We start from the raw sequence: 23,273 nt of genomic DNA on the forward strand, positions 1-23,273 counted from the left end.
CAAAAATTGTTTTTAGAATATCAAAAGCACTTGATATGGCAAACTGGATAAATTAAACTATATAGGGTAAGACGCCCTTCTTGGAAGTGTTTTTTTTTTGTACAACGTCTCTGACGAAGCTAATCTGTGTACAGCACAAAGATCTGATTAATCAATAATGAAATTTGTTGTTGACTATTTTCATTATGAATTACCCTTATTGAAAATATTATTTAATTTCATATGCTTAAATCACAGAATTAATTCTGTTAGTTTTGAGTCACAGAATAAACTCTTGTCTAATTCTTTAACTTACACCAACACCTGGCTCACCAGGGGGACCTGGGTCACCGGGGAAGCCACTAGGACCCTAAACGAGAAAAATATAAAAACATTTCTGAATCAATGCAGTCATTTTACGGTATCATTTAAACTTTACAAACAGGTCATGTGTATTTTCTGGGACATCATTGTCTGACTAACTGGGTTTCCTTTGGGGCCATCGTCTCCGAGAGGTCCTCTTGCACCAGCGGGTCCTGCAGCTCCAGGAGGGCCGGCTTCTCCCTTCTCTCCAACCTCACCTTTGGGTCCCTGAAAAACACCACAACAACTATCAACATCCTGATTTTTTTTTATTTTCTTTACTCTATGATTAAGCTAAAAAATAACTGTGATAATCAAAGCTAATGGTCTGCTCAAGAGGTACTGTAAATTAACTATAAAGTTTTTGAAAGGCAAAAAAAGAACAGTGAAGGCAAGCGTGAGAGGGAAGCCTAAATCTCAGAATACTACACTGACACTAACCGTACGTTTCCTCTGACACGTGGTGAGTGAAGGTGAGCAAGAGTTTTCAATGAATTTATGTTGGTGTCGAGTACCACACTCCCGAGGTGGATTGTGGGATTGACACGATGCGGATAAAGTTCGGGGAGCACACAACAGCATCAAAAAGATTGAGAAATCTCTGCTTTATTGAAATGAGAATCAGAAAATGTCAGGCACGAGCCAATCATCGTGAGCTGAAAGCAGTGACGTCTGTCAGAAGTGCTTCAAAATCTACCAAAATGCTGGAATTTCATCTGTGAACAGATTTCTGATATATAGAATGGTGTTGCAATGGCGAGGCACTAAATTAATTGCAAAAATTGGGAAACAGCAATTTTCTTATATCTTCTGTGTACAATGTGTGAATTAGATCAAGGTAGATGTGACTATTTTGGGTCACAGTAATAGTGCCACCACCTGGCAGCAGAAAGTGTGACAACAGACTTTAAAATAGTATGTGTCCACCTTGCATTGTTTTCTGAAAGCCACCGGATGGAAATTGACCCATGGTGCTTGGGCCCGTCATCGCTGCTTGCAGCTATATTTGTAAATGGTACCCTATTAGAGTCACTGGTATCTTCCACAGGCTCACAACAAGGCTAATTAAAGGTCAAATTACTGAGGTGAGTCAGACAAAGCTGACAGACATTTTTGAGAAGCAGGTTATCAGGAAGTCAAATGCCATTGTCGTTCAACCTGGATACCACCCATCAGGAGAGTTTGAGCTTATGCCCTCTGGTCACCATTTTAGGTCACTAAAGTTAAGGACTAAGAGGGCAGGAGACAATTTTTCCCCACAGCAATTAGAATGCTGAACTCAATAAGGAAAAGACAGTAGAGAAGTTTAGGGAGGACTGTGAAATCATGAATTAAGAGTATTCAAAATATTGTACTTCTATGTAATTCATGTTTTATGGGGTATTATGAGTGTGTTTTTATGTATGCTTGTGTCATTTTGCATCTTTTTGTATGTATTCTGTCTCTGCGTGCAAACAAAATAACCTTTGGGATATCAATAAACTTGAAAAACTTGAAACTAAGATCAGGAGGTAGCAGACATCAAGTACATTACATACAACAGTTTTTTTCAGCAAAGTATTCATTCATGTTGATACCGCAGAGAATTTAGAAAATCATATATCAAATATTACACGTCATTTATAGGGTTAAAATATGTTTAACGTGTTAATTTTATCATTCACACAAATTACAGAACCCAACATTAATTACCATAATTAAGGTTTTATTCCCAAGTATGAGCAATAGTGATAGCACACAGCTTGTGGCTAGCTCATTTTAAGAGAATCACAAGCTACATGTGAGGAAAGCAAATTGTATCAATCACAAAGTGTCTAAAAAACAATCATTTAAGAAACTTAGTGAAGCTATATGCAAAAAAGACCTGCTGACAATGATAAAAGAACAATAAACTTAAGGTGTAATTGTAAGCAAAAAGATACAGCATGATATACTGTCCTCTTTAGTGTGAAAATGCATCAAGACCACCAGACAAACATCAGCATTTAAGATGCTGATGTTCACATAAACAGGTCTGTGCAGCAGGTGGTGAGCAGAATAATGTCCCTGAGTTAAAAAGGATGATGATAATGGCAACCATCTAGAATGTAAGTGATATTTTCCACAGCATATTATATATGCTAAACAAAAATATACACTTGTCCTTGCTGAAGCTGATTAGAAAAAAATTATTCACTGCCAAGGACTGTAGCAACCTTAAACTGTCTGTGCTAATAATATCACAATGTTCATTTACTATCATTATGTGTGCTAAGTGAAAAACAGAAGCATTTATGTAGTTGTGTTCCCTGAATGTCATGATTAGGCTCAATTAGATGCAGGTCAGATTCGCTTAATGACCCCCACATACAAACACATACTTACTCCTGGACCAGGCTCTCCTGATGGTCCTGGGTTACCTGCCTCACCAGTCTCACCCTGGGGAATACATCAGATTAATGCTGTTACCATGGAGATTAGGAAATATGAATGTTCAGTTCAACCTGGCCATCAGCACAATACTATTTATCTATTTAGAAAATATGAATTGAAATGAAGATGTATTGTGTTGACTTGTTGAGTTTATATTGGCAGAAAAGTCTTCTCTCACCTTTTCACCATTTCCACCCATGGGACCGATACCCCCGGGAGGGCCTGGTGCTCCCTGTCAATCAGATAACAAAAAGCTTCACATCTCTCTGATTTACTTAAGAAAGTTTCTATGTCTGACAAATATATCTCAATTAAACTCACATCTGCCCCGCTAGGACCTTGAGGACCTCTGGGACCAGGGGGACCAGGTGGCCCCTGCAAGAGAAACAATGGAAATCACATTTAACCTGAAATGTAAGTTTTTAGTCTGAATTGAATGTGACGACAGAGAATCAGTGTCTCGCAAAATAATAATAATAAAAAAAAGACAATACGTCAAACATACAGTATGGCCAGTGCAGTCTAATTCACAAACACACTACTCTTATTAGAATCTAATTTTAACAAATAGGTCAAAGTACAGGCCAGTTAAAATAAAATAATTTTATTCATTTGACATGTCCTGCAGTGTGAAATGCTATTCCTAGCTCTGGCTGCAGTCATTTTAGACCCTGTTTACAGCTTGTAATAAGACGAATTTCGGATGATCCGATCGCAAATGGCCAATCACCTACCGAACAAAAGTTTTAACTTATGTGCAGATTTAAAAGGAATCCATCTGGTCGGACAACTTGAAAAAGTGAATACATAATCATGGACGAGAACTTCACGGCTCTTTCTCAGTGTGTCTGTCTTGTTGAACATGCAGGGTGTCAAAATGACATGCACACACATCTGAAGCTGAACTAACACAGGTACGCCACTAACACAATTGATAATTTTGCTTGAAATGTTGAGTTTGTGCTCAGATAAAATCTCATCTGCATCTGGACACAGACACACTCTTCTCATAATCCCAACACAGCAACGAAAGAATGAATGGACATACAACAGCTGCAACAACAGCTGTGTTTACTTGACAATGGAAGTAACAGCCATATTTCTCACTAAGCATCATGGGACGTAGGAAAAAGGTGGACAGTATTGCTTTGCATATAGTTAAGACCACTTCAGCAGCGCTTTGGGAACACTGACTGGAGAGTGTTCACAATTGATTCATATGCCTCCTCCGTTCTGGACTGTATCAACTCAAACATCAACAGTGTCACCACCCTCAAACGGATTACCACTTTCCCTAATCAGAAGCCATGGATGAACAGTGAGGTCAGACTCCTGCTGAAAGCACGAGACATTGCATTCAGATCAGGTGATGCTCAAGCCTATAGCTCATCCAGGGCTAACTTGAATAGGGGCATCATATAGGCCAAGCACAACCACAAGCTAAGGATTGAGGATCACTTCAAGAACAACTCTGACCCCGACGCATGTGGCAAGGCATCCAGGCCATCACAGACTACAAAGCTACTAACTCCACCCCCCGTCACCGACACCTCCTTGCCTGATGAGCTGAACCACTTCTATGGCCGCTTCGATAGGGACAACAAGGAAGTGGCCATCAAGGTTGTGGTCTCTGCAGTTCACCAGCCCCTCACACTCTCCACCACCGATGTGTGTGTGGCACTGAGCAGGATTAATGCATGCAAGGCTGCTGGTCCTGATGGTATCCCCGGACGCATACTCAGGGCCTGTGCTGTGCAGCTGACTGAGGTTTGGACTGACATGTTTAATCTGTCACTAGCCCAAGCAGCTGTCCCTGCGTGCTTTAAAACCACCTCCATTGTGCCCAACCACCTCCATTGTGCCGGTGCCAAAACACTCCAATGCAACAAGCCTTAATGACTACCGTCCAGTTGCACTCACCCCCATCATTACGAAGTGCTTCGAGAGGCTGGTCCTGGCCCATTTCAAGACCTGCTTACCACCCTCACTGGACCCCTTCCAATTCGCCTACCGTCAGAACAGGAGCACAGAGGATGCCATCTCTACGGCACTTCACTCTGCCCTGTCCCACCTTGAAAATAGAAACACCCATGTGAGAATGCTGTTCATTGACTTTAGTTCAGCATTCAACACCATCATCCCCTCCAAAATGATCACCAAATTCAGTGAACTGGGCATCAATTCCTCCCTCTGTAACTGGATTCTGGACTTCCTAACCAACAGACCAAAGTCTGTTAGGTTAGATAATCACACCTCCTCAACCATCACCCTGAACACCGGCGTACCACAGGGATGTGTGCTGAGCCCTCTCATTTACTCCCTCTTCACCTACGACTGCACACCTGTACATGGCTCTAACACCATTGTCAAGTTTGCAGACGACACTACGGTGATTGGTCTCATCAGCAACAATGATGAGACTGCCTACAGGGAGGAGGTCCAGCACCTATCATCGTGGTGCACTGACAACAACCTGGCTCTCAACACTAAGAAGACCAAAGAGCTCATTGTGGACTTCAGGAAGTCTAAAGCTGGCACACACACACACCCATTCTCATCAACGGGACTGAGGTGGAGCATGTCACCAGCTTCAAGTTTCTGGGCGTCCACATCTCTGAGGACCTCTCTTGGACCCTCAACACCTCTACCCTGATCAAGAAGGCTCACCAGCGTCTCTTCTTTCTGAGGAGACTCAAGAAGGTCCACCTGTCTCCTCAGATCCTGGTGAACTTCTACCGCTGCACCATCAAGAGCATCCTCACCAAATGTGTCACAGTTTGGTATAGCAACTGCTCTGCCCATGACCGGAAAGCACTGCAGAGGGTGGTGAAAACTGCCCAATGCATCATCGGTTCCTCACTCCCCTCCATCGAGGCCATCCAGGGCAAACGATGCTTGCGTAAGGTGCGCAGCATCATCAAAGACTGTTCCCACCCCAACCACAGGCTGTTTACCCCACTCCCCTCCGGGAGGCGTTTCAGGTCCCTCCACACCCAAACCAGCAGGTTCAGAGGAAGCTTCTTTCCTGCAGCTGTCACCCTACTGAACTCTAGCTCTGCATCCCGGTGACAATTTTCTTATTATATATTCTGCCAATACACTGCATATATCTATATTATTGTTACTACTTTTAATGTCACTGCTACTACATTGCACATATCTGAACATGTTGTTCATACACTGTTCATATTACATAGACATATTTATTCTGCTCTTATAATACTGCAATCTATTTCTTGTCCTGCCTTTGCACCACCTGTCTACACTTGAATATCACATTGCACCTTTCTGCTGTATTGCACTTCTGGTTGGATGCAAACTGCATTTCATTGTCTTTGTGCTTGTACTCTGCACAATGACAATAAAGTTGAATCTAATCTAATCTAATCTAAATTATGGGAAAACAGAATAACAAGGAAATGATAAACTCACCATTGAGCCAACATCTCCATTCTCTCCTTTTTCTCCTGGCGGTCCTGGCAAACCCTGGAATAAAGCAAATTTTACAGATTTACAATCTGCCGTAATACCAGAAAAAAGTATTTAAAAAAAAAAACTATTATAAAAAAATTATAAATTATAAAAAAAGGTTTTATGTACAAAAGAAGAAACAGGTACAGTATGTGTCCTCCGATACAGATGTTTCTACTAAAATTCTTTAAGAGAAATACAAATTGTAATAAATGAGGCAATTGTTGACATGTAGTAAGAGAGTGGCACGATACATTAGCCAATACAATTGGCTAACATAGCTGATAACATAGCTCAGATCATTTGATCATGAAATAATTTTATGAAATAATTTTATGAAAAATGTGTGAGTTCATATTTAAATGTCTTACTTTTTATCGCATACTTTGGCATTTTTAAAGATTTGAGCACAGCCTGTGACATTGTTCAGATTTCTTCTAGAGGAGATGCAAACTAGATTACTGGAGTTTTTGGTAACACCTTACTGTACAATAAGGTTCCATTTGTTAACATATGTTAATGTGAAGTAACAATGAACAATACTTTTACAGCATTTATTAATCTAGGTTACTGTCAATTTCCACATATATTAATAATTTTTTTTAAATCAAAAGTACATTAGTAAATTAACTATGAACTAACATTTCTATCAATGAACATTTGTATTTTTATTAACTAACAATAACAAAGATTAACAAATGCTGTAAAAAATATATTGTAAATTGTTTGTTCATGATACCTACTGCATTAACTAATGTTAACGAAAGGAACCTTAGTTTTTTTTCTCAGGAGACAAATCTGAGAAGCAGGAGGACTTTGCTCTTCTTGTAAGCTCATAGCGGTCTACAACCCATTGAGATATTAATAGGGATTTTGCTTCCATTTGGGCTCCATCCCCATAAAAAATCTGTCTGACTAAGCTGAAAATGAATATTATACATCTGTAGCTCTGAGCCAATGAGTAGACACTATTTATCATATAGCACTTTTTGGTAATTAGCACTGGAAAGAACCTCACGATAATTATCGCATTTGAATTTGTGTGCCAGTGAATGTGAACGTGACCCAATGCTGCTTTGAAAACACAAAAAGAGCCAAACATTGGCAAACAGTTAATTTTGCCATTTAATTGTGCATGAAAAAAGGGGTCCGAGTATTTTTTTGGATCATCATTACACAACAATAACCTTTATTACAACATCTCTAATTAAAAAAGCTATTGTGGGTCATTGTATTTGGCAGGCAAGCACTTTGATACCATATAATGCATATCTTACCAATTAATTGTTGTATTGTTGTGATAAATGTTGTTATTATAAAAGGACAGAACTGATATTTCAGTTAGTTTGAGGGGTATCATTTCCCCAACGGTCTCCAAAGTTAAGATAGCTAAAAAGTTTGCAGCCTGTTTTGAAGCGATAATGAAATGTCTCCGTTTTGATATAGCTCACTCTCCGCCTATTAGCCTGTAATACAAAACAAATTACGATGGCTAATTCATTTGCATCAAAAATCATTATCAAAGAGGATCGGTGACAGGGACTTTGCCATTTAACGAGGAGACGCTGAGGAAAAACAATTAGCACAGTTTGGATGAATGACTACTCCTAATATATTTGATTACAAGTCAATTGCTCTGAGTGACATTGTGATATTGCTGTGTTGAGTAACAGCCTCGGTCTTACAGCCTTATCCTTTGAAATTCACTCCCTCATTATCCCATTAAAACATCAAGTAAACTAAAAGTGACTGAATAAAAACAGCCACATTTATTGCAACATAATTAAACCCAGATTTTAAAGCTGACTATTGCTCTCCTTGCTCCATTGTCCTTCCTCACACTCTTTTATATTATTTAATATTGAATCCTTGTATGAATAAAGTAAAATTGTTCCTTTATGTGGTCACACGTGTTTTCATTTACCTGAGAATGTGGTTTGAGTCACAAAACATTTTGGACCCCATTTACATCTGTATTTGGCACTTCCACTTGTGATTGGACCACCAAAACAGATATAGTTGATACCAGGTGTAAACGGGGTAATTGAAATTCCTGTGGCTGTACAGAGATGATTTGTTACCTGCAGTCCAATGGGACCTGGAAGACCTGGGAAACCACGAGGCCCTTCATCTCCCTTCTGCCCAAACATACCCTGTTGACCTCTGGGTCCTGACTCGCCATCACTTCCCTGTCCAAGACAAAACAGTGACATACCTTCACATACTGACAGCTGACATCTAACACTGATACAATCTGAGTGAGACAAGATCTGAAAATGATGGCCAAGACATTCAGTACGGTACTGTGTGTTTATTTGAAATCAACTCAGAACCTAGAGATGCGGATCCCATAATGTCTCTCAGACATAACTGGACGGTGTAGACAAGCATGAGAATCAGATCTGCCCATTGAGACATCAAAAGCTTATAAGGGTGCACAAGGGTTGAGAACCTGAAAACACCCAGAGGAATTGTGATCTTCGCTCTGACGCTGTCTACTCTACAGGGTCAGTGGAAAGGGAAGGGTGTGTGCTGCTGACAAACAGATATTTTTACAGTTGGAACAGACACTGCATGAGTCCCAAGGGAGCTTATTTCTTTAGATCATGTGACATCAGAATAGAAGATCAATGAAGAACTTATAATTGGGCTGTTTGCATTAAAGATTGGGGCCACATCCACACTAATAAGTTGTTTGTTGGTTTACGCCTCTCATCCACACTGGAACAGTTTTCAACATGTTGACTCTGATGAAGGGGCAACCTGATGTAAAGAATACAACAACTTTTTCTAGGATACTGATATGATTAGAGTCTTAGGGGGCTTTCACACTGGGCACGTTTGCTGCGGTCCGATTCTGAGTGCGATTGTTCCTGGTGTCCCCTGCATCATCGGTCCACATGACAGCTTTCACATTACCTATTTTTAATGCGAACCGTGCTCTGTTTCGAACTAAAGTGCCAGTGTAAAAGCACCCTTAATCACATTTAAAGGTACATTTTAAGCATATCTGTAAAAAGTAAGTGTATGTCTTTAATGGGGAACATCATTTAGGCATAATAATCTTGTCTAGTCAAATATTGGACAAAAATGTTAAACGTGACGGATGTGAACAAAATTAAAACTGCACAAACTAAAAGTATGACAAAACCAAATTAAATGAAAATAAACAAAACAAAATGAAATGTAAATAAACCAAACAAAATCAACTGAAACTAAAACAAAATTTCAATGAAACTAAATGGTGATATAGCGTATTTAGGGGTTTCAATGAAAGTTTGCTAACTGGTTAGTTTAGCGGTGTTGTGCTATGCTTATGGACTTCCAATGAACTTTTGTCACCATAGTAACCAACACCAGTGATTGGTGATCTGGGTCAACTCTAATGAAAACAGTTTCCTCGATGCATATGAATGTCAGCGCGTTCTACAATGCACAAATAAACAGTAATCAGTTAAAGTGCCCAGATTCTCACACCGATATATGTAGCAAATTTGGTATGATAAATGTTCACTGCACGGGTTAAAGTGGGTTGTGTACATTACCATTGTTTGTAAGGGAAACAGTATGTGTGAGCTAGGAATTTAATTAAACGGTCCTATTTCTCCATTACTATGTAAGGAAATGTATAATGGAATCAGTCATGTTTGACAACCATTATAATTTAGATAAATGACAAATAACTAGATTATTTGTCTGAATAAAATTTTCCAGCATTAAAATCCTAATACAACGTCTCATTGTATCAGCTCACAATTTCTACTGTAGGGAATTAGTTTTAATAAGAGAATTATGATTAATTCTCTTGTTGGAGTAATATTATTCTCATGGCTTATTGACAAGAATATTATACATATAGATATAGTTTTGAAGCGAAATCTTTTAGAAACAAGGACGAGATTATTTTTCAAAATATCTTTAAAGGGAAATATGAATAATGAATCATAACCCGTTATAATTAATTATGAACATTTGGATCGGTTAATAGAATTAACTTGTAGCTGAATTAATATCACAATCAATTTATTTGTTCATCCAGCGAACACTCAGTATTGATCGTCTATCAATTCTCAGAAAGGATATTTTTCGTGGCCACACAAAAATAACTCTTTCTTAGTATGTAGCTGTGATCGAATCGTTCAATTTAAGTTGATTTTCAAGCAGACCAGAATCAACTCGCAAGAATGTACATAAAAGTTGATTTAACTAAAATACGAACACATAACTAATCTGAACAAAAACATACACATGAAACACTCATACATGGGAAAGGGAAACGTGAAAATAAAATGAAACCGGAACAGAATAGGGGAAATGCAGTTATGAAAAGGGTCATTTTTGACCATCTGAGAGAACCATTATTTTCTTAAGAGCACCATTTTTACAAAGGGGTTTTCAGCTTACAATAAAACTACATTCAGTGCTTCAGTGACCAAACTAAAATGACTAAATCAGACAGAATTAAGAGAAACCAAACTAGACAAAACCAAATAAAATGTAATGACGCCAAGCAAAATGACACAAAACTAAACTAAACTAGATGAAAAACAAAACTAAACACCACAAAACTAAAGCAGACCAAACAAATGAAACGAAATTAGGTGAAACAAAATGACACTAAACTAAACTAGACTAGACTAAACTAAACTAAAACAACTAAAATGAAATGAAAACTAAACTAAATGAATCAAAGCTAAAACACAACTTGATGAAACAAAACCAAACCAAACTAAACTAAACTAACCTAAGCAAAATTACTAACAACATTGAGCCATCTCAGAGATTAATTCTGCCTCTGTCTTCAATGCTTCCAACATTTTTGGGATTCGGTCCCTTACAAAAGCTGAATAGCTTCCAAGAATTTTCTTCACATAGCTGCAAAGAATTGGTGTAATTATCAGCCTTTAGAGAGCTAATAAGGAAGATGCATCAAGAAAACAGAGAGACCCAGCTGGGAGTGTTCAGCTTGAGTCATAAACTTAAAATATTCAACTGCGTGCCACCTGGCTCAGACTACTTGCTCACACTGCTGCTTTATCAACACAGCAGGCTGCTTGACACTGACAGAACTGAGCAAAGGTATGCAAGTAGCTATTTAAAAGATGCTTTTATCCAAAGCTATTTAGATTACCCTTACTACTGTACAAGGTCAGACCGCTTAAGGAACATAGAGTTAAGTGTCTCCCGTCTGGTAAAGGTTCATGTCACCCTTTGCAGTGTTCAAAACTACAGTACATTATTTTGGTAACCAGTCCAGTTTATTAACCAATAGGTTGGGATGAAAAAGCTTGTGTGGAGAAGCTACCTATAATAATTGTGAAATCACTGCAAAAAAGAAGAGATGATATACACAGGGCTCCAAAATAATTTTGACTATTAAGGCACACTTGCAGTAAAAAACTGTTTAAAATACAATAATTTAATTACATTGGATAACAAAATATCAAAATAAACAAAAATATGAGCCAGACCTTTTCTCAGAACTAAATTCTAACAATTTTATGAGCCATTTCTGCAATGACTTTTAGACAACTGGACTCAATGACATTTTATAAGTGGAAGTATGAAATCAAGTTCACAAAGATGTCCTAACATAGTAACCACAAGTGTTGACCAGCACATTAACTATGAATATGTTCAACTAACTGTATCATTTAGAAGTGAAAAAGTTCTTGTGCTATCTTTCATCAAAATAAATGCCACTTTGTTTGATATTTTGACTCTAATGTGATGATACGCATTTTAAGTGTGACTTAAGTATACAAACACTTTTTGGCGCCACTGTATCTGTATGACATTGATGCCTCATAGTAGATTTTATGAATTGAGAAGAGATAGAAGGTTGTAAATACAGTACTCACAGCAGGACCTGGAGCTCCAACGACACCCTGAGGACCTCCTGGACCTGGGGGACCCTATATCAACAGACAAAGAGCGCAACAATAAGTACTGACTCTGAAGTAGATTTAACTCCACACCACTTACAAAAAGTCACACTTATTGCATCAAAGTTGCTTACACAGGTCAAGTGCATTTTCATACTTTGGTGTAATTGTTTAAGTTTGCATAAATTATGAATAGAAGTAACTTACATGTTCACCCTTGTCACCTTTGCTTCCCTTTTGACCGGGCTCACCAACCTCTCCCTTTAAAAAATTAAAGATAATTAAATTAACCGATTTTGAAAATCGTGCTATTTGCAGCTCTGTTTACAACTTTTTCCTTGTTGCCTGATCATCAAAAATATTTCAAGGTCACTTTAGCCTTAATGGCAAAGTATACATTACTCCTGAGATTTTAATTTAACAGTAAAACCAAGACTTTGGGGAGTGTTTGCAATTAATTGATTACTTGGCCCCTCCGACACCACTGGCGCTACAGCTGAAAAGAATAATGTGGCTTGGGACGTGATAAGGATCTAAAAGCGCACCATTCTGCATTATACAAGGAGATAATACATTCTGGAATACATTAGCGACCATCCAGTTTCTTTGCCACAAGCTTCCACAGCATGTTTGTATACTTGGATGTGCATGTGTGTCCAATTGCCCTGATTTTCAGAGAGTTTCAACATTATGCTGTGGTAATGACTTTATGTGTCATGTTTGGTTATAGTGATGAATAAGGCAAACCTCAGTCCTCAGAATCACTATTGGTCTACAGATATGTGATGGAACAAAGTTTAAGACCAGAAACATAGTATATTCTAAGCAGGTATGGAAATGCAAATGCTTCTAGCTATGTAAGCTATTTTCTCATGTTATAAAAGTATCAAAGTGCAATTCAAAATGAAACACTAGTATTCATTGCATTCTCAGTATTGCCACAAGGGGTGGTATACTGCCCTGAAAAGACAAAAAGCAGCAATTACATATTTTGTCAAAACTAAGTCATGACCAAATTGGGTCTCTCAGACTATGATTTGTCCTGTTACAGACGGGTTAGGTTCAGCTATGCTCAGATTCAGAGAAAGCTGAGATGATTTAATAACCCACATTTGGCCGGACAATCAATACACTTTTATGACATTTTTCTCAGTTTCAGTGTTGGCATAGTGACAGTTTTTTGGCTTTGTAGGGCATACCAGTGGAGATTAGCATAATCTGTCTGCTTCTACGGGCATCTTTTTTATAAGGTAAACTACTGTCATGGTGGAGCAACATTCTGAAGAGAATCTTGCAGAGCAAGTAAGATCTTATAAACATGTTTATAGCTAGCTACCTGAATAATAACAGATCAGGTTTGATGGCAAGATATTTGAAGGGAACTCTGTTGCCAGCTTGAGCACTGAAGTCTGTTACCACCACAGCAATTCAAGCATTACATTTTGTACAACAGGACAGCATACTTGCAATTCATTGGCAAAGCATCCACATCTTCGTTTGCATATTACTTAAAGTACATGCCTAAGGCTCAAAAGGTGATATTGTGAAGTTTGGACGTAAGTGTTATACCTTGTCACCATCCTCTCCAGGTGGACCCTGAGGCCCGGCTGGGCCCGGAAGACCAACTGGACCTTGGATGCCATCACGACCGGCAGGACCAGAAGGTCCTTTCTCGCCCTGGACAGATTGAACATTAATGGCATATAAAATAAATAAATGTAAAATAAACTTATCTATTATATAACCTATGAAAAAATGGAAGGAACAGTTCATGTTTTGCCAATCATCTGTGACAAAATGGCCAAAGCTACATTCTTCTTTTTTATTCTTAGTCAATGGGATAACAAGCAAACACCAGCATATTTGTCTTTAAGCACTGCTCACTCACCGGACCACCCTTTTCTCCAGCAGGTCCTGGGGGTCCCTGAGGGCCATTGCGTCCAGTTAGACCAATGGGTCCTCCTGGTCCAGCTGCTCCTCTCTCTCCTGGTGACCCCTGTGATTCACAAACTTCAAATTAAATCAAATCAAATATAACCAGAACCAAATTAAGTTAATTATGCTATTTAAGACTGAAAACAAAACTTGTTTTTTAAATGGACAAAAATAAATAAATAAAACAGAACCCCTTTTCCATCCCTGCTGGTGCACCACCCCATCAGAAAAAAGAAAGAAAAAAAAACTCTACAAAGATTCTCAGATACAAACATAATTTTGTCAATCGCTGTTCTGTTGATGCAGGGCTAGATTTCGAGGCCTCGGACTGCCAGGGGCCCCGACATGGCCAAATAATCTGAACACCAGAGTCTTTGGCGCATCCAGTGTGAAATGACCATTATAGTCCACAGCTTGCTTTGGTTTGTTTTCGATGATGGGTTCTGAGGGATGTACAGTTGTACAGATCTCAATGCCACACTGAACAATGTGAAAGCACATTTGCACAACACTGTGAATTAGTATCAGCAGGTCATATTGACACACAAAAGTTTCTCTGAGGATCAGTTCAGAACAATTGTGGATCATGCCCTTTTCAGTAACAGTCCATTAGTGCATCTAATAGCACTGAAGGATAAAACTAAAGAGAGCTCTCAGAGAGAAACCTTTATTCACGGTTTACTTGAGGACACCCAGTCACTTTCAAATGTATTCACATACATACACACACAACCACTCAGTCTCCCACTGTATTAGCCATCAGTGTTAATGCTTCTAAACCTAGTGAGGGTCAAGGTCAATGTGTAACCGACTACAGTACTAATGCTTTGAACATACAGATCTTACACTGGAGATAATGCACAACATGGTGCAGTCTAAATTATCATGACAATACATTTCTTAGCTTGGGTCCTATCATTGAATATGTGAATTCGTATTAAAATGCTAAATGTATCATGTATCTACTCATGCGCAAGCACGCACGCACACACAAAAAACTATTTGCCTAATATATAAAGGCAGTTTAAAGTTGGGTAAATACTTTCTTTTATCCCAGCATAGAGTACTACAATATGTCCTACTAAATAGATTAGTCATTTAGATAATAATTGGATATTTTTTTCTGATTAATTGTGCAGATATAAGTGAGCCATTGAGCGCCACTGTGGCTCTGTGCCACTATAAAAACATTGATCTGTTTGTTTGAGCATCCTGACCAGCCTGACACTGCAACAAGAGGTTCTGGAAGTAAAAATCTTATTAATTTCTTCCATTGAATAATTGATTTTTACTGATAATTTGGGTGTGTTTTTTTTTTTTTTTTAACCTTATTTACAACACCATTAATTTTTAAATAAAATCAGAACATTGTATGTTAAATTCACTTTTACACTTAACTACATGTCACTATTTTATTCAGGGACATATTGTCATGCATTGGGGTAGATTATTGCCATCTGTTGAAGAGAAAATAAAACTTTAGACATGAAATTTCTCACACAACTACATCAACAGAATCCAGCCCAGTTTGTGTGTGTGTGTGTATAGACAGTCAATTTAGGAAAAGTCACCAAACCTTATCCCACTGAGATGAAGGGACCCATGTTTTTTTTAAAGAAGCAATGTTCAAAAGGGGTAAAAAAAAAAAGTCCCCAACAGAAATTAGGGTTAAAGACAAAGCTACCGTGAGCTCTGAGTTTGTTCATCAATGGTATATGCTGTTGAAGCCATCAGTCCAAATTATTTAAACTTAATTCTTTAAAAATCATTTGTAATAGCGGAGTTCCTGGTGAACAACTACACTACTCATGGGCCAGTGGAGAAATATTTACCAATAAGAAAACTGCGGCCAAAAAAGCCCACCAAACATTACATCATTCGCAAAGCTTCATGGGATTGTTGTTTGAGCCCTTGTGAAAGACAGTAAGTACACAGTCTTGTACCTTTGTCTTTTCAAATATTGTTTAGTTTCAAAACAGTGATTCTATTGTTGTGTTTCAGCTTGAAGCTTGTTGAAACTCTTTTATGAAATGTCTATAGAAGAAATAAATGGGGAAAATACTTCCAGAACCCAGGCGGCTGAAAAAGAGCGAGAACACATTTGCTCTCTTTAGTGTGAGTTTGGGAGAGGACTATCTGTTCTCCGTCCACTGGGAGACAGAAAAATGTTCAGGGAACTTGTTTGAAATCAGACATTATTTTTGCTATACTGCACTAGCACAGAAATTAGCACTGGCAATCTTGCTCCCATTCACAATGGCTATGCCAAAGCATGTGATCTAATATCAAACTGACACAAAATACAGCTCTGACTCAATCATCATCTGAAACACCACCCCACAAACACAAAACAGACAAACTTTGATTACACACTGCACAAACTGACTCAACCATGCTAAAATCTTATCAGTCACACTCTGTTGCCAGTGACTCAATTCAGACACCTGGCAGGAGGTCTATTTGGGCAAAGATAAGATTGCTGATTCTTATGGGTGGGCCATTGACTCCGAACCCTACTGATTTAAGAATTTTTTTTTGACGAGCTGTACAGATGCCTTTTATACAAGAGGCATGAATCCCTGAACCAAACCTCCAGCTGAAAAGGGCTTAAACTAGTGCACAGCTGAAACTTTGATGGTTTAAGCTGTACTGCTGTGCCTTCACAGCACTACAAGAACAGAGAGAAGTTCTTAGAGAAGTAACAGACAGCAGCTTCTTTAAATCGGTCATGACGTGCCTTTTTTATTATTTTAAAATGTTCCTTGAGGTTCACTTAAAATATTAGTAACACATTTTTGCACCACAAAACTGTTATATATTTGAAAAGCATTATCATTTTCCACCCTCATTCTGATCCTCTGTCAGAAACACAGTTTTGGTGCCTATTATAGGTCACTAATTAAAAAGCAAATTGGTGACATTTAGCATGATAACATGTCCATGTGATCTCGAGTATATGCTGTCACTGAAGCAAAAGAGTACGGAAACCTGAAATTCAATTTGAATTTTACAATTAAATAATCACTTAAATTGTTATGCTGACAATAGAATTGTAATTATTATGATTGATTTTTTTTATTTAAATTAGAACATTTCACAATAGAAGCATTTTGACTAGTGGGCTCTAGACTTTTTCACTGCGAGACTCAGTGCCAATATTACTGGTCAATAAATTCACCGCCTGCTGACTGCACCCCATCCAGAATTTGCCTGATGTTGCTTCAGTAATAGAGGCAAAGTATGCAGATAGACCGTTTGCAGTGACAGAGTTTCCATGGAAACTCCATTACTTACAATGGGGCCTGGTGGACCCTGCGGACCCTCGCCTCCCTTCAGACCACCTTGACCCTGTGAGTGAGAGAGAGTGAGAGAGAGAGAGAGAGAGAGAGAGAGAGAGAGGTTTAATTTAGTAAGACTGACTCAATCCCATATTCCCTCATGAGAGATATGTTTCAGAATCTGTCAAAGTGGCATCTGAAACTGTGTGTGCCTGCAAGTGTTTGTACCAGTATGGCAGCTGTTTGTATTATTAGTCTACTGGAAATACAGCCCACAGTGTTTATAGAGTTTCAAAATCACTTTCAGCAAACATTTTAAATAGATTAATGACAGAGAAAACTAGTGGAGATAAAATTTGTCAAGAAGGCAGATGTGCATTTCCTGAAAGAAATAGAAGCGCTAACAAAAAAAAAGTGTTCAGGTGAGTTCAGGTTTTTGGCTTTGTTCTTTTTTAAATAATATTCTGCATCAGCTAAATTGTCATGACACTTAGTACCATGTTGTTTCCTGTCAGCTGTGCAAAATAAATTGTACAAAAAGATTTTTAAAAAGATTTTTAAAAATCAGAATCAAATCAAGAGCTCGTGAATCGGAATTGAATGCATTTGGGAAACATGTATCATTACCCAGCCGTAAAACAAAGTTTGAATGGAAACTGTATGTTAAGAGGTCATAATTGCAGCTTAATACTTAGAGTTAGGGACTTGCTAGCACTGCAACAAAAACAAAAGGTATAAATATTTTGGTTAGACTTTATTTTACAGTACATGTACTTTCAGTATACTTAGAGTTTACTGACACAAGAAAGTACTGTGTAATATTAGGGAAATACATGTACTTATCCCTAAAACAGGCAAAGTGCACTACTAGATACATACTATTTAGTGTTTTATAGGGGGTATGAGAAAGAGTTTCTCACCCAATCATGTATTAATTTATAATAGTTGGGTCTGTTTTGAGTATGTGTGTCACATGACTTAAAATGTTTCTGTTATCGTTAAGTCAGACTGACCTAAAACCAACATGGCCACCCATGGTGCAGGACAAGCTGACTTTGTGATGATTAATTATATTAATCTTACATTTGTTCTGAAAAAAAAAAACAAAACAAAAAAAACAATAAAGCTACTAATAGTAATTGTGAACATTGTCTTAAGATGCGGTAGAAGAAAATTAAGTCATATGTTGCTCGTTCTGTTACTTGGCACATTTTGAAGTGTGCGCATCCCCAGAGATACGTTGCCAGAACAAGGGAGAAAAAGGGTTAATACACAATATTACACATACACATGTCACACACACACACACACTGCTTTAAAATAAGAGAGGTAGTCAGAAACTCGTCATTTTGGGCATCAAATAAAACAGACTTTTTTTGTACTTTTATAGGGAAATGTACAACTCATAAAACCCAAACTATATAAAATATATCAAGAATTCCTTTCTATATCTGTTACTTTAGTCAAACAAATATAAAAAGTGTCATGAAATAAATTGTTTGCTAATCATTTTCCACTCTTGACTGTTTTAGGGTTAATATGGGTTAAGGTTAGGGTTGGGGTTAGGTTTAGTACCTAGTAATTACTGTAGTTGTTGTAATTATATACCTTTCATTATTACATACGTGAATGTAGAACAGTACTGTAAAATAAAGTGCTACCAATTTTTTTAAGGAAGAAAACAGTACAAGTCCCAATGACAAAGTATGTATTCTCTGAGTAGCCCAACTGTGGAGGTTTGTGATGCATTAAGTCATTTACAGGCCCAGAGAGCACCAAATCATAGCTGCAAGGGACAATAAATGTCAAAGTGAATATCTGATAAAAAAGCAGGCCAGATCTATACTGCATACCCCTGCATAGCTCATACTGTGAGTTTAGACTCTTGGTTATGTATCATCTCAGATATCATCCTCATTTTGAACTCCTAAAGTGTGCGTGTGTGTGTGTGTGTGTGTGTGTTGCAGGTCATTTCTACCTCACAGGCTGCTCTTGCAAACCCTACACTACTTATTACAGCACTGCTATTGTGCTCATTGAAAAGAAAGAAACAACAGCCAATGGAGAACCAGTTTATGGGATATAGGTTAGCATTTTTCTATAGGCCAGCACAATATATCATGTGATATTAATTTGCCCTTTCGGTGCACTGAAATGGGTGTGAGAAAAGAGGTGAAACTGCAAAACTATTTTACACGGGACTTTCTGGAGATTTTCTCAGAAATTTTGAAGACATTTGCTTACTGAATGTCTTGATGCATATTAAACATATATGTTCATCTCTGTGAGCCTTCAGTCTTATTGTTATAACTGTGTCCTCTGCTGAGGAATTCATCCAGCATGAGCATTTGCAGGAACAGCAGGCAGTTAGGCAGCTAATGGCCATTTGGCTGGGCATATAACATAAACATGTTTGTTCTTACCGCTGCACCAGGAAGACCTCTTTGTCCTGGGAAACCTTTCAACCCAGCAGGACCAGGCTTGCCATGAACCCCCTGAGGACCTGGATCACCCTTTATAGAGAGAGACAATGGGATAAGATTAAGGCCTTCCAACTTAAAACAACCAATCTCTACAGTTGCTGTTTGTAGGCTTTACAAACCTTCCATATATTGCTATGTTGTACCATGCATTGTACTGTACATTATGTGAATGCTGCCCAAATATTACCCTTAGGTATCTGAAATTAACATGTTTAGCAAACTGTACCTTTCCACCTTCTTTTCCAGCAGCTCCAGGAAGACCTTGCTCTCCAGGGGGTCCCGGTGATCCAGGATGTCCTCTCTCTCCAACAGGCCCAGTTTCTCCCGTTGAACCCTTTCAAATTCAAAATCAACTGATAAGTAAACATCATCTTATGCTCTGTTTTCATTTCAAATTTTGTCCAACTTCAACAGATACTCTATTAAAACAATGTGTTGGTCTGTTATTTTTTACAAACAGAAACTGTTTAGCTTACCTGTGGGCCAACAACACCTCCAGGTCCAGGAGGTCCAGTCTTTCCTTGGAAACCCTATGGTAAGGCATCAATTGCAATTTATTCTAGTTATCACATATCTGGAAGCAATCTTGTTGAAAAAGAACAACTGACAGATTGATATTTTATGCAAATATGAAACTATTACTACGTGTCCGCAGTGGCTAGTTCAACCCAAAATTAAAATTCTGTCATAATTTATTCACCCTAATGTCATTCAAAACACTAAAGATTTTTGTGAAAATGCAATGAAAGTAGATAATGACTTTTGTGTTCCAAGTCAAAGTTATACAGTTCTGGATGTGAGTAAATTATGACAGAATGTACATTTTTGGGTGAACTATTCCTTTTTGAGGACCTCTAACCAGCCTTAGAAATATCAACACATGTAATGCATTATCCTCTTCTTTCTTTAAATGACCAAGTCAACTATTTTTATCTTGAAAACCGCAAAGGAGAAACGTTTGAGAACAAATGACTTTTTCAATTTTTAGCACTTCATCTACAGTATTTGATCATTTATGATTAGAAACAGTGTTTCTTCCAAGAACAGTGTGAGACCTTAACGCTGTCAGCAGCTAAAAGGTACTGTCATATAAACACTTTCTATAATGTTTATTCCTTTTTTTTTTTAAGAGATTTTGTGAAGACAAAAAACACTTACAGTCTCTCCTCTCTGTCCAGGGTGACCAGGCAATCCATCCTTTCCAGGAGGTCCCTGAGAGAGTTGCAAGACAGCTTATCAATTCCTCACCTGATACAATTGCTTTGGTTGTGATTAAAAATATATTTCAATTGAGGTCATCGTTTTCTGCTGACATGAGAATAGTTTTGTTCTTTAATGACTACTGTTAGGTCTCTAATTAGAGCAAAAGAGAGTCTTCTATAGTGAGTCAAAGAGTAGATTAACTAACACACTATTAAACCAGTCAAAAAGATATCAAATGTAAGACTTCACGTACATTTGGGCCTTTAGGGCCTGGTAATCCAACAGGGCCCTGAGGTCCTTGGGGTCCCTAAAAACATGAAAAAATATTTCTGTGACTTGAATTGGTCGAACAATGCAACTGAATGCAAGAAATAATTCAACCATCACTTACTTTTTCTCCTGGACCACCAGGAGGTCCATCATTTCCTGATGTTCCCTATAATTACAGAAACATAGTCAGCTACCTGTATACTACAGAACTTCCTCTATTAAAATAGCCTCCCATAAAATGAGATTGAGTTGATTTATGATTGGTGATTGAAGTCTGACCTTTGGTCCAGGTTTTCCTGTTGGACCCCTGGCTCCTCTTCCACCACGGGGACCCTGAGAACATGTCACATTAGTGTTATGCCTTGATTATTACTAGTGTCTGTGAATTCAAAACATTGTTCATCTCTACATTAAAGAATTTAACTTTTCATATTGTCATACCGTTGGACCTCGTTGTCCTCTTGGACCTGCTTTGCCAGCAATACCCTAAAAAACAACCAAACGGATGTCAGTATATCTATGAAATTACAACCTTACTGCAAGCTTCTAAATCTAGTTGTAAGATTGGTCAACCGGCGGGTGTGGTAGAGGTGGTTTGTTATCATAATCACAGACCAATGATAGAAAAGGCTCCTACCAGGTTGTGGTTTGTTCAGATTAATGAGTATAAGGCCTCATACATACCCTTCCTCCCTTCTCTCCATTGGCTCCAGGGAAGCCAGCAAAACCATTAGAGCCCTGAAGATGGAGATGAATGATTAGATTAATTAAGTGGTACCAAAGTAGCTTGTCAAATTCATCCTTTCAGTGGTGGGACTACTGTTCAAGGCAGATCACTGACAATGATGAAACAGCCTACAGAGAGGAGGTGCACACTCTGTCATGCTGGTGTCCGGAGCACAACCTTTCCCTCAATGTCAGTAAGACCAAGGAGCTTGTAGTGGACTTCAGGAAGAAAGACAGAGAACACAGCCCCATCACCATCAATGGAACACTGATGGAGAGAGTCAGCAGCTTCAAGTTCCTCGGTGTCCACATCACTGAGGAACTCACATGGTCCGTCCACACTGAGGCCGTTGTGAAGAAGGCTCACCAGCGCCTCTTCTTCCAGAGACAGATGAGAAAGTTTGGAATGAACCAACACATCCTCACAAGGTTCTACACCTGCATTGTAGAGAGCATCCTGACTGGCTACATCACTGCCTGGTAAGTCAACAGCACCACCTTCAACCACAAAGCCCTGCAAAGGGTGGTGTGAACTACCAGACACATTATCAGAGGTGAGCTTCCGTCCCTACAGGACATCTATATGGTGGTGTGTGAAAAAAGCTTGGAGGATCATCAGAGACTCCAGCCACCCGAGCCATGTGCTGCTCTCTGCTACCATCAGGCAGGAGGTATTGCAGCATCAGGACCCACACCAGCCGACATCATGACAGCTTCTTCCCCCAAGCAATCAGACTTTTGAACTCTTGATTGATCACGATACATATTTCAGCACCGCCCTTTATTAGCCTCAGACTTGACTCACATTTTATACTTCTCTTATCAACTGACTATCAACCAACAGCTGAATGTCAACACAAAACATCATATTTATCTCCACTGATTACATGGGGGATTTGTACAGTGTATTTTTATTGTATACAGTCTTCTTATTTTGTGTATACTGTATATTATATATTATTAGGTGTATATTGTGTTGTGTAACAGATATGTAAACTGTGTTGTGTAAATCAGATGTTTATTGTAATTGTCATACTACTATGTTGCTAAGAACTGCACCCAAGACTTTCACCCACTGTTGCACTTGTGTATATGGTTGAGCGACAATAAAGGAATTTGATTTTGATTGATTATGAGAGATGAACCTCTGGTTATGCATTAGTGATGTAATTGCCTGTGGTTGGATTTTTCTCTATGTAATAGTCCTTTTAAAGGAATAGTTCACCCAAAAATGAACATTCTCTCATCTTTTACCCTCATGCCATATT

At 38.4% G+C, this 23,273-nt stretch overlaps 1 protein-coding gene across 2 annotated transcripts in view; it reads right to left on the reverse strand.

Moving 5' to 3' along the window:
- Nucleotides 1-23,273, reverse strand: part of LOC127644875 (collagen alpha-1(XI) chain-like) — a 113,816-nt gene that overhangs the window by 16,967 nt on the left and 73,576 nt on the right. For both annotated transcript variants that reach the window (XM_052128282.1, XM_052128283.1), the window contains exons 32-52: nt 21,964-22,017; nt 21,721-21,765; nt 21,559-21,612; nt 21,401-21,445; nt 21,263-21,316; nt 20,965-21,018; nt 20,283-20,336; nt 20,033-20,140; nt 19,747-19,836; nt 17,340-17,393; nt 13,999-14,106; nt 13,680-13,787; nt 12,318-12,371; nt 12,087-12,140; nt 8,307-8,414; nt 6,187-6,240; nt 3,076-3,129; nt 2,933-2,986; nt 2,707-2,760; nt 463-570; nt 296-349 (exon numbers count right to left, since the gene is read on the reverse strand). In XM_052128282.1, coding sequence (XP_051984242.1) covers nt 296-349; nt 463-570; nt 2,707-2,760; nt 2,933-2,986; nt 3,076-3,129; nt 6,187-6,240; nt 8,307-8,414; nt 12,087-12,140; nt 12,318-12,371; nt 13,680-13,787; nt 13,999-14,106; nt 17,340-17,393; nt 19,747-19,836; nt 20,033-20,140; nt 20,283-20,336; nt 20,965-21,018; nt 21,263-21,316; nt 21,401-21,445; nt 21,559-21,612; nt 21,721-21,765; nt 21,964-22,017 — 1,422 coding nt within the window. The remainder of the gene's footprint in view (nt 1-295; nt 350-462; nt 571-2,706; nt 2,761-2,932; nt 2,987-3,075; nt 3,130-6,186; nt 6,241-8,306; nt 8,415-12,086; nt 12,141-12,317; nt 12,372-13,679; nt 13,788-13,998; nt 14,107-17,339; nt 17,394-19,746; nt 19,837-20,032; nt 20,141-20,282; nt 20,337-20,964; nt 21,019-21,262; nt 21,317-21,400; nt 21,446-21,558; nt 21,613-21,720; nt 21,766-21,963; nt 22,018-23,273) is intronic.

This window comes from Xyrauchen texanus, chromosome 6, assembly GCF_025860055.1.
Source record: "Xyrauchen texanus isolate HMW12.3.18 chromosome 6, RBS_HiC_50CHRs, whole genome shotgun sequence".
NCBI classification, from domain to species: Eukaryota; Metazoa; Chordata; class Actinopteri; order Cypriniformes; family Catostomidae; genus Xyrauchen; species Xyrauchen texanus.